This window comes from Danio rerio, chromosome 16 (assembly GCF_049306965.1).
Source record: "Danio rerio strain Tuebingen ecotype United States chromosome 16, GRCz12tu, whole genome shotgun sequence".
In the NCBI taxonomy this organism is placed as follows: Eukaryota; Metazoa; Chordata; class Actinopteri; order Cypriniformes; family Danionidae; genus Danio; species Danio rerio.
The window spans coordinates 21490659-21503525 of record NC_133191.1 but is presented as its reverse complement, the minus strand read 5'-3'; the positions used below and the strand labels follow the sequence as shown (position 1 = coordinate 21503525).

The 12867-nt window shown below is 36.1% G+C and overlaps 1 protein-coding gene across 2 annotated transcripts in view; it reads right to left on the bottom strand.

Annotated features, from left to right (window-relative positions):
• Nucleotides 1–2492: 2492 nt before the first annotated feature.
• ankrd28b (ankyrin repeat domain 28b) overlaps nt 2493–12867 on the bottom strand; it is a 97045-nt gene continuing 86670 nt past the window's right edge. Inside the window, exons 22-29 of one of the 2 annotated variants that reach the window (XM_009292265.4) lie at nt 9174–9261; nt 8999–9082; nt 6726–6871; nt 6552–6634; nt 5779–5861; nt 5603–5694; nt 3774–4058; nt 2493–3600 (exon numbers count right to left, since the gene is read on the bottom strand). In XM_009292265.4, the coding sequence (XP_009290540.1) occupies nt 3775–4058; nt 5603–5694; nt 5779–5861; nt 6552–6634; nt 6726–6871; nt 8999–9082; nt 9174–9261 (860 nt within the window). In that variant the 3' untranslated portion in view covers nt 2493–3600; nt 3774. Of the gene's footprint in view, nt 5015–5120; nt 5695–5778; nt 5862–6551; nt 6635–6725; nt 6872–8998; nt 9083–9173; nt 9262–12867 lie in introns of both variants that reach the window. The other variant, XR_012391712.1, reaches the window with a different exon arrangement.

Genomic DNA, 12867 nt, shown 5'->3' with positions numbered 1-12867 from the left:
CAGAAAATGTGTTTTGGTGTTTCGTGACCCTTTAAAGTTCAATGCAAAGGGAGACATTGGCTTTTACAGAGACAGCTTAGCAAAGCCAACAGAAAACAAAGTTTGGAGAATTACCAAAAAAATACACAGGGCTAGTGACATCAAAAGCACTTCAGGTTATGCAGGTTTCCGGGCTTCCAAAGCACATGACACAAAGAGCAAAGTGCTTACAAATAAATTCAAATTATGTTCCTAAGAATTATAAAAAAATATTTAGCAAGCATTTGACAAAGGAGAGCTTCAACAATCTCTCCCAGTTCAGTGCTGGATTTGGCTGAAAACTCCTCAAACCATAATAGAAGAAGCTGTGGATTGTGAGCCACAACCAGTAACTATTTTTATTTGTTAAAATTGATCTGACATGTATCGTTTCTAGCGTTAATGGTATGTTGTAGCAAGGACGTAGCTTGGCACCGCTAGCAATGTAGCTACAGATTCATATTTATCAACCACTATAAACAGCCACAATCTTCAGCAGCACATCCTCTCTATCTTCTTCTTCTCATTTCCTGCATTCTGCATCTCAAATAATCTCGCAAAAGATATGTGAACATTTCATTTTACTTACACATGCTCATTCCAAATATATGTAAAAGACGCAAGTCAGATTTGACTTCAGCTGTGTCCTCTTTGTCATTTTCTTTCTGATTCACGCATAAACTGATATGGCAAAGAGCTACTCTGACTGTTTATATGAAAAAAACAATATGATTTTCAACAAATGAAGCATGACCACACATTGCTTTGTATCTTATAAACACAACCAAGGATTAAAAATACACTCTGGACCACCCCTTTAAAAAGTCTGCCATTTACACCATGCCTAAGTAAATGAGACTTTTTACAGGGTCTACCCCTGTAGCTCTTCTGTTGTTTTGATTGGCTATTTATGCCTTCATTTAGTCTCTTAAATAAATGTAAACAAATTTTTTTTTAATTTAAGATTATTATCCAGCTAGTGAAAAACATTCAACACAGAGAATAAAAGTCCAATCGTAATATGCGACCCTTATGTCCATACACAAAGTGTCATACGCAAGTTGGTTGGATGTGAAAACAGCAAAGAACCAAATTCCAGCTGACTGTTATGAATAGGAGGGAATTTTTGACAAATGGAGTAACGTTTCATCTATTGACTCGGTGTCAGATACATTTGCATTTTAAACATATCTATTTCACTAAGGGGTTTTAACTCCACTCCACTATCACTTCACTCAGTCTTCAAGAGGTACTTCCAGGACCACCAGACAAGCCACACCCCATATCCTCAGCTCTCCATCCATCTGCCATCCCGTAGGGGGACAAATGCCCACCCCTACCATTATTTTACAGTGCGACAACGAAGCTATTGTACCATGTATTAACAAGAGGCGCTTCCATTCACAATTTTTTCTTGTCTTTGGGAATTAGAAAAATCAGTCCTGTGATTCCTATCCAATCAAATAGCACACAGAGGGTAAATGGCATCATAATGAATGACCTCAAGACGTCCAGCAAACTGTTTGGAAGCATTAAAAGTGTTCAAAATGATGTCCAAAATCTTTAAATGCATTCACCCAGAGACTGTTTAAATGCATGCCACTGATGAGAAGATGACAGATGCTTACTGTATGATGACCGAAATGGCCTTAAACAACCAGCAGGCACAAGATGTCAACATATCAGATTGACGTTGTACCCTAATGTCATGGACATTGCATTTTGTTTAGAAATAAAAATAAGGTTGACGTCAGAACTGAACGTCAGGCCAACATCAATGCCCAACCCAAAACAAACCAAATATCAATGTCTAATGATGTTACAGCTTAATGTTGTGTGGACGTTATTACTATGACGTCTATCAGATGTTGGATTTTAGTTGCCATACCTGACGAATAAATGTCAGTATTTGTCGTCAATATGACGTTGGTTTAAGATGTTGACTTGACGGTAGATTATGGCCACTTTCTAACAATCTAAAAATCGACCAAATATCAACGTCATTTGACGTCATTATTAGACATCAAAATTACGTCTTTAGACGCTGACTAGACATTGAATTTTGGCCACCTGACATCACAACTGGAATCTTACCTAATATTAATGACTTATGATGTTGTGTGCCTGCTGGGCAAGAACTCGATGCACTAAAGAATGTTACATTTACACACACACACACACACACACACACACACACACACAGACACAGACACAGACACACACACGTACAACTTGCATGTAAACACATCAGCTTTTTACAGCATAATACTCACTACTCTTGAGTGCTTTTGAAAAGTCTACTTTTTACTCATAATCTGAGTAATTATACAACAGATGATTTTACTCTACTTGCACGACATTTTAGGCAAATAATGGTACTTTTACTTGAGTATGATTTTTCAGTACTCTTTCCACCACGGGTTATTTCATTTTTGTTCTGTACCGTTTTCTTAAGGACTTGACAACAACAACAATTTCAAATTACTGAACTCATTTATTTATTTAATCAACCATAAAATATACAGGAATCTCTTGTTCCGAATAGAAGGACAGCAGTGGCCATCAACTGCACCAATCACTCTCCTTTATTTCCACAAAAAAAGACTGGTAATAAAAGAAGAGCGATGCAAACAGATTTCTGCTGCCCCCCTCTCAGACGGGAAGCTGTACTGAACAGGTTTCCAGTTTCAATCATTCCAAAACTCAAAAGCATGAAAAGAGACAAACACAGGGGTTTTTTTCTGACAGGCCATCACAGAAGTATCGAGTGGTTTCATTTGCTAATTCAAAGCGAGCAAACCTGCTCAAAAAACGTCATGTTAATAAGAGCCAGAAAAAATATAATATATATTTATATTCATATATCAACATACAAAGAGATCAAATGCTGTTCTACCATTGGTTTTTACACAGTGTTCCTCATCCTGGAGCAAAGCATGCTGGGAGCCGTTTGCCTTTCATTTTCAGTGCTTTTTTCACAGATGTAGTGTTGAACTTCTTGTGCATTGTAGAATTTGTTCTCTCGAGCTGCCCCTTCCCTCCATACAGTAATTTATGAAGGCACAAAATGATGATGAAATGCGGAAAGTAAAAATAAATACCATAGATAAAAAGAATAATTTATCCTAAAACTGAAGATGGAGAGAGGTGTTAGCTGTTTTTTTTGTTTTGTTTTAAACTCATGCTTGTGGCCGAAAGCATTACACAACGCTGATGTTCATATCCTCAAATTTCACCTTTGCGCTTTAGAAACTACTCGATTTGTTTTCCCCCTTCGAGAGGGTCAGAGACAGGTATTAAAATCACGTTTGTTTAAAAAATAAATCATTTCTTTCCCCCAATAGTTGATCAGAAGTGCACACCGACTGAAAACTGTTTGAAAGCACACAAATGTCCCAGTTATGTTTTGTTTTGTTTTTTTAAAGCGACTGATTTAAATTATCCCTCAAGATCTGAAAAATTATATATGAATCCGTGTTTGCAATACGACAGTGTCAAACCATCCTGTGCAAAAATATTGGTCCCCAGGCTGCTGATTCCTTGTCTTGTTATTGCCACATCTGGAGGTCCGTCCACCTATTCCTAAAATTTACATAGGGCAAGATGCATTGGCAGAGGTTGAGCTGATGGATGAGGAAGGCCAGCCTGCTGCGCCACGTGTATGTGTGTGTGTATGTGTAGAGACTCTTAAGGCTCTGCGGAGTGGCCGGCCGCTGGGTAATTAAGACAAGATGTGCGCCTCTGCTTTTGTTTACCTCAGTAAGTCTCTGAGTCGGAGTCGTTGAGCTCCTCGTCCTTGTAGAAGCCGTCGTGGCGGCCAATGCTGTTAAAGCTGCAGTAGGAGCTGTGTTCGGAGCGGAGCATTGGTAGGCTGTCGAAGGTGACGCTTTTAGTGGGGCTGGTGTAGTGGTTGATGGCACTGAATGTGAGCGTGGGCACCGAGCCTCCGCCAGGAGAAACTGGCATCATGGTGGCCAGGATGAGCGCCAGGCAATCGGCCACATCTTTGTTAGGAGCGCAAGCCAGGGCCGGAGTGTAGCCTTAGGGAGTAATAAAGATTAATAGGAACAGATGAAATAGTCAAATCAAATAGAAATAATGTTTCTTCTCAATCAAATTTTTACTATTTTAATTTGAAATTGTGAACACAAAAAATATGACAATAAACATACCACAGTGAGCATAAATAATACATGTAATAAACATAATACAGTAATACGAGAGTTTGTTAAATAATAATGCCTCATATTTTTGTAAAAAAAATAAAAAAAAACTTCTGTACTTAAAGAGCCCCTGTTATGGATTTTTTATAACTATATTCCATGCAGTGTGTAACACAGTTCTAAGTTCATGCTGGCCTTAATTTGTAGACAGACCAATGAATTAACAGACACATTCCCAGAAATGTTAAATTGACTCCTTGTTGTTTATACGAATCATCTTGTTTTCAAATGTGTTTTGCCGTTTCATGTTATTGTAGATACAAAACATCGTCATATAGGAGTCGCCGACCCAGGAAAACTTGAACCTGCCCTTCCCTCTAAACACTGCGGTTTGGGAGGGTTGAACATGAGTGACCACTGTGAGATTAAGACCCAATTCTATTTTTGCACCCCTCCTAAAATTTAAAATGTACTCCTAAGAATTGGGCAAGCACTACAGCACCTGCACCTGCACACGTCATCATATGTCATCGCAATATCTTGCTTCATATGAGATCAGACGATGGCAACTGCTGTAGTTATTCCAGTTGAGTTATTTATTGGTATTTATCTTCGGGAAATCACTGAAGGCAAGTTATTATGTTATCATAACAATCCAATGTGACAATAAGACCGTAATAATGTGCATTTAACAATAACATAATAGCAGACACCGTAAAAAGCCAATTCCCAGCCACTAGACTTTTCTGACAGAGTATTTGAGTGTTATCGAGTATCAGAATGTTGTGGAACTGCTAAACAGGAGTTATGATTATGGATTATAGATTGCAAAACTTAGCGGTTTTAATTTTAGCGTCTGTTTTATACTAATTTGTAGATCTTACGTCAGGGTGTAACTATATGCCGTTGTGGCTGGGGTATTCGAGGAAATTTTTTAACCACTTGGTTTAGAGTGTGTTCCTGAAAAATCTTCATTCGAAGGTGTAATCACCTCTTCCCCTGGGCCTTCAAGCTAAAGAGAATTGGGACACACCTACCCCTTGACGTGAATGCGCAAAATGAGAGGTTGGGTAAGGGGAAGGGCTAAGGGGTAGAATTGGAAGTGGGCCTAAGTTTTCATTTATGAATCATTTAAAGTTTTAACTTGTGCAGCTATTTTCAAAGCTATTTTTAACTGAATAATTTATAAATATAATATCCTAAACATAAATATTTTGTAACTATTAATGCCTTTATAGTCACTTCTGGCAGTATTTAATGCATCCTTGCATTAACAAAATAAATATAAAATACATTTTTCATAGGTAATGTCCATGCAGTCAACATCTAGGTATATACAAGAAACACTAAAACATTGCATCTCTAATATTAAACAAAAAAAACAAACTATTTCTTTAAAGTTAAAAATCGTACTCATTTACCATTTTCATCCACGGCAAGCACACTAGCACCCTTAGCAAGCAGTTCTTGGACAACCACAGTCAAGCCATTCCTGGCAGCCACATGCAAGGGCCTGGAAAACAAGAACTTAATATTAGATTTCCTGCACTACATTTAAAACACATTCTCATTTACATAATCTATATGTTGACTGTACGTTTGTAAAGCTGCGTTAGTGGAATTGATGAGGTTTCTGTCGGTGATCTTCTCCAAGATCAACAAGGCACTGGTTTCATGACCCTAGAGAAATAAATGAAATACACAGTGTTTAATAAACAGATGATCACATTTTCACATCACTTTTTTGGAAATAAAGTCTAGTAAATGTTAGGGTTGTACCGATTTGGTACAGGACTTTGGTTTGATGCATGCATGTACCAAATACAATCCAAAATACAAATACAACCAAATACAATCCTTATTATTACATGCAAAAGATCCATGGTTTAAAATCAAGTTCCCACACAGACACTAATTGTGGAACCACAAATTTACTTTTGCGCAGCACACTTTTCCGTTGCTCTTCTACAGCTTACTCTTGTCTGCATTTTAATCAGACCCTAGATACTTTTTGAAATCAAGCAAATGTTGCCATTTTCTTTTTAAATGGATTCGGATATGCCCTTAATGCTTTGTGCCATGCGCTTCAGACTTTGCACCTAGATCATTAACATAGAGCCCAAGTAGTGTCTTTTTTCTTGACCTCATGCATATTGCGAGTTGGCTACATGCACTTATTTACATTCACAGTACACATGGAATAAAATAAAATCTTTTAAGATACAAATTTCATTCTGCAGCAATGATATATACCATCATACCACCCAGTGCTAATTTAAACATGCTAAATCTACACAAAATGTCATTTCCCATCTTGCCCCATGGTTTCATTCGAGGAATTAAGACACAAGAGAGCAGAGTGTTTGTTACCTTACTGCAGGCCAGATGGAGAGCAGTGTTTTTGTTGGCGTCCTGTAGCGTGAGATCTGCTTTAGCACTGCTCACCAACACCTCTGCCAAACAAACAGACATCGTGACACATCAAACCCAAACACACACCCAGTTAACCAGAAACATTTGAGGCATCCAGTGTCAAACTCCTACCAACTGCATTAGTCTGGCCGTTCTCAGCGGCCATCATGAGCGGGGTTTTTCCTCCAGCATCCACACAGTTCACCTGTGCATTGTGGCCCAGCAGGAGCTGCAGGCACTCCACATGATCGGTGAATGCAGCAGCGTGAAGAGGAGTCCTGTTGCAGACAGAAAACAGTTACAGTATAGACCTCAGTCCCACTGAATGTTATTTAATATGATATTTATTCGTTAACCTATGCAGGATTCAACACTATGGATTTGATTGGGCCAGTGGTTCAGATTTTTACTTGCTTTTTCAAAAATGTTTACTTGCCTCACCAAAAAAAGTGAATAGCTTTTTCTTAGTCACACATTTTAAATAATGTCAAAAATAATGTCTGTAAATCTAGAATTTAAATATTTGTAAAATTTTAATGAATTTGTAAGGAGCACAATTTTAAAGTATCATGCAAACAAAAATAGCTGTATGCAAAATGTGCAGGTATTTATTGCAAAACAAAAGGTGGCTGACCTGCCAAACTGTCAGCAAACTGTGCAAAACATCCCTTCATTTGTTTTTATTAAGTTGTACCCACATAAATGTCTGCTTAAAGACATTAGAAACAGACGTTTTTTCTTTAAGTCTCATAATTTGATGTTGCTGTCTCTTTGCTTTTAAGTTAAGGTAAAAAATATCATGCTCACAACATCCAATCAGATAAGAGGAACTAAAAAGCAATATGAGGTTTACAGCTTCACAGAGAAGATGGCATTTAAGGGCTTAAAAGCACAAACTTATCGATTTCAAGACTGTATTTGCATGCATTGGACAAATAGTCGCAGGCAAATTTAACTTTAGAGACAAGGCAACACTGGCTCGATTGCATCAGTAACAATCCTGTTTACTGTCCCGAGTGTCTCGCATACTGGCCCCGGCCATCGGGCAGTCCTTATTGAGGAGCCCTGATATGAAAAGTGTAATATCTATAAAGTTCATAAAACAAAAAACAAAAACAATAAACTGATCAGATTTTAGAAAAAAAAATGCTACTAAGGTAAAACAGAATACTTTTTTTCCCCAAAAGCAAAACTTAAGATTAAGGAATAACAGCTACATAATATTTCACAGAAATATTATTTTAGCATTATTTGAAAACTAGACTTTAAAGAGAGTTTGTTTTATTTTGTTGTAGCAAAGTTGTTTCTAAAACATTCCATTACATTTGACAAGAAATTACATAGTACTTACTATGTACTGTTCTTTGCAAAATTTGCTAACATTGACTACCATTTTGTTATGTTGGTGGCTGTTTTTGACCCATTGATTTCCATTATTATGACTTTTTTTAATGCAACAACATGTCACCATATAATTATGTGTTTTTTTATTGTTGGTGGTTTTCTCTGTAGGGAAGAAGTACAATTTGTCATTTTTACTGTGGACATCAATTGCAGTGGAAAAAAAAAAAAAAGCTTAGTTTCTGGATTTTATATGGAGTTATATGGATTAAAGTATGTATGCGTGTGTGTGTGTGTGTGTGTGTGTGTGTGTGACCTCTGCACACTTGTTTTATTTGATTGAAAAAATCAAAAGCAAACACCTTAGCTCTCAGAACATAGAAGACATAGTAAGTGTATTTATGCATGCACATTATAATTTGCAATTATACTTCATAAAACTCGACATAAAAGCCAGAAACTTCTTTGCACAGGCCTATCTAATGGGTTAATAGTGCCAACTGATGATCACCAGTAAAAATTACAAGATTTACCTCCTGCCAACAGGGAAAACCACCAACAATCAAGAATAAAATTATAATAGATGTCAATGGGGAAAAAACAGCCACCAACATAACGAAAAGGTAGTCCATTTGTATGTTTAATTGAGAAAATATCATACAAATACAAAAAAAAAGTCACAGCGACTGTTTTTAAGTAAATGAACCAAAACATCAAATAAATTTAACAAGCAATAGCCCTAACTATTTTATTTCTAATTAATATTAATTTATATTTCTATTGTAATCATTGACGTTTATAGATTTGATAGATATACAACAATTAATATAAATATCATATATAAAAATTAGAATATAATTTAAAAGTACTTACATTTTCCTTTTAAATTTTATATTAAACTTCAGTTTTGCCATGTTCATATTTGGAAACTATTTAAACATCTTTAGTAACGACATATCTTGCATTTTAAAGAAGCTGTTAAAAACGAAGGAGAAAGGAAGCAAAAGCACTACATTTTAATAACTGTTTAGATGATGAACAAAGGAAAGGTATATAAATGGTACCTGTTTTTGGAATCATTTGCATTGACGATGACAGGACTAAGTGTTTCTATCAACAGCTCGACTGCTCCTTCATTGTCATTTATTCTGTAAAAAAACAACAACACAATAATCAGTTTTAAAACACTTGCCCTTTTTTAAAAACATAGACACATCAAGCCAACCCAAATCCACTTACACAGCACAGTGAAGGGGGCTAAACGGGTTCCCTTCAGTCTTATGAAACAACTCCTGCTCCAGCAACACCTCAACACAAGTGTCATGACCTGCAGAGAGACCATCTGATGTAAAACACACTTCACCCCACAGCCTTCTCTAATCCTGCTCAATGACTAAACATGCCAAAAACACCATGTCTGATGATATTGCAGGTCAGAATTTGACATTTTTGGGGTTATTAAAACAAATATTGGCTAATATCATTGACTTACTACAACAAATCAGACCTTGATAGTTTAAAGCAAAACAACACTCCAAAATACCCTTCCATCATGTCTTGCATTTTGAAAATAACAAACGTTTCTGTTGTGTCCTAATTAGCACTGCACAATAAATATGCAATATATGACATGGAAATGGGAAAATATGCGATATATGACATGGTTGTTGACTGCTCTGATAACAATAAATCAATTAAATCATTTATTTATTTAATTATAGTAAATTCAACAGGTAAAATACATTTTTCAGATCAAACTAATTAATTCAGACATTTAGAAACATTAAGTCTATAAGTGAAAACCTCAGCAGGTAATCTAACTCTGATTGTCTGTAGTCATCTTCCTATTGTCTTGACTTGACCGCAGTAAATATTTATTTTCAGCTCTGGGTTGACCTTTGAGCTGCTCCAGCCAATAGCAGAAGAGTTAATACTGAGCAGGCGGGGATAAAGATAGTAAGGCCCAATATGAATGGTAAAATTTAGATAACCAAGGCATAAAACCAAGGCATGTGTGTGGTACGTAGATTATATATAGCATTATCGCGATACTGATAATTTTACGAGACCATTATTGTCCATAATATTCACCCTAACGTTTTGCAATATTTATATTTAGTTTCATGTTTATTCAAGTGAATGAAAACTATTAGAGCAGCTTTAGCAACAATGACCTAGATTGCATAAAGACCATTTTGAGGGATGTAAACAATAATGGCTCTAACGAATTTCCTGTTTTACATCTTTAATTTCTACAGCTTCCAAGAATCCAAAAAAGTCTAAGTATTGATAAATAATCCTATGGCAGGTGTTTTAATGTGAAGCTATCATTAAATTGCCTCGTTACAGTTATAAAATAGTTTGACAAAAAGCAGGAAATTTTCATGAGCCAATGACATCACTACATTGAAATGGTCTATACAATTATATTGATAACAATAATTAAGTGATATATTGTGAATGCTAAGTGTTAATGTTGAGCTATTTTGACACAATCTACATTGTAAAAGCGCTATATAAATAAACATGAATTGAACAAAAAAAAAAACATACTTTTTCTTCACAAAAAAATATGTGCATGCTTTTAGGATGTACTATAAGGCGAATTGAGACTCAGCATTAGATAAATCAGATATCTAAACAGTTTTTTGCAGATTAATACGTACATATTAACACAACACAAACCAATATTGATTAAGACTTTATTTGAAGGGGTGTTCATAAAACTGTCATTAAACCTTAATAATCATGACATGACTGTGAATAAGATTTTATGCATGCTTATAAAAACTGTCATCCACTCAGTTATGACATTTTAAATGCAAAGATGACATCATTTGTGATGACAAATACATCATAACCTGTTTTTGTCTTTGTCATGACAATTTGACATTACCAAGACAACCAAACTTGTCATATATCTGTCATAAACATGATTGTCAAAGCCATTATAAATGTCATGAATTTTATAACGGCAACATTTTTTTTTTCCTTTTTTTTTTTAGCTCAGCTACAGTGGCACAAGCTAAATATGTCATTAAAATATCATTAAATATTAAACAATGCTGTTAAAAAATTTTTTGTTAATGACACTTTTACTGAGACATTTTGTTCCACTGAAAACAAGATCAGAAAAATATTCATGCCACAATTATAATGCCTTATGCCTAGGGCTGCAAGATTAATCGAAAAAAGATTGCCATTTCAATTCAACCCTACACACAATCTTAATTCATCTTTTGTACGATTAAGCCAATTATTTTTTTCAAGGTCAGTGGAGAAGCCTAAGGTCGGTCTTCACATTGTTGTATATAAGTTGCTCAGCAACATGGACACAAAAAACCAAACGTGAACTGACGCACTGTTTGTCTACTACCGAGAAGACGTGCACATTCCTGCCAATGTTGTCTACTTTAGTGAACAGAACCTGCATAGGCCGTGAATAACAGGTAATAAAGTGTAAATAACGTTCAGTTTGTTGCACAGAGTGATCGTTTGGGAGCCATGCGGGAAGAGCATTAGCATTCTAATAGTGAATAGCAATGGTCCTAACGTAAATCCTGTTTTATATTTTTAATTTCTATAGCTTCTGAGAATCCAAAAAGCCACATACTGAAAAATAATGCTATGATAGCTGTTTTAACATTAACATTGTCACAGTTATGAAATAGTTTGATAACAAGCAGGAAATGTACATGGGCCAATGACATGACCACATTAAAATGGTATATAACTACTCTAGCTTATATAATGTAAAAAAATGCAAGAGTGAATCTGATAACGACAAATCTTTCATTTTACCAGTGGAAAAAATAGGTTGAATAATGTTGTCAACGACAAATGACAATCATATGTCTCAAACATAATAATTCGACTTTAGAATTATGAATATTCTGATGTAATTACTGTGAATTAACGACCAGGAGATATTTAAAGTCTGTTCAAATCCACCATTCAAAGTCTATACTAAATTAAGCATTTTAACTAACAGTAGGTTATGTACCATTTGCTTGAGAAATAACAATAATGGCCCATTTCCACTGAGTGGTACGGTACGGTATGCTTCGGTTTGGTACGCTTTTATGGCCGTTTCCACTGTCAAAAGGCGTACCGAACCAAACCGTATCGTACTACTTTTTCGGCACCCTTTCGAAAGGGTCCCAAACACAAAAAAGGGTACCAAAAGGCGGAGCTAGACGCGCAGCTGAACGCTATTGGTTTACAAAGATACGTCATGTGCTTACGCAGCAAGCCAGAATGTAAACAAAGAACCCACCATGTTTGAAATACACAGTGAGAGATTACAGCGAATTACATAGACATATAATAACGAGCCATGGCCGATCCGAGCTCAAACAAACCTTGTCGTCGTCTTGATGAACAGCCACAAAGCCATGGAGTAGAGCAGAATCTACCCTGTGCCTCGTAGTTTATTACGAGCCAGTCTGAAGAGCGAGTGGTTTCGCTTTCTTTCTTGCGCTCGCCGCGCGTCTCTATCTGAAATAACAAAATTCTTGAGCTGATAATAATAATGTGCGCTGTATTTTTGACAAGCTTTGGAAACCTGATCCTGTGAGTAGCTGACAAACGCGAGAATGACATATTCGGAAAGAAAAGGACAAACGCGAGAGTGGAGCGCGGAAAAAAAGGGGAAGCCAAGAAGCACGTTATTTCTTCAGCAAACATGAATTAACTGCCTTGTTTTAATTTTTATCATCACCTTTTGGACTAATATGAACTGGAATGATGGAATGACTTTCTAACAGAGGCTACATTTCCTGCTGATGATTACAGACACAGATGAGAGGTTTTCACTGACTGTAGGCTATACTTTGTTGTTTTAAACCTAATTAAGGACGAAATGTCTGCTGTGTGTACTTTTTCTGTAGTTGGTAACATATCAGGGACTGTAATGTGTTCATATATTTTTCAT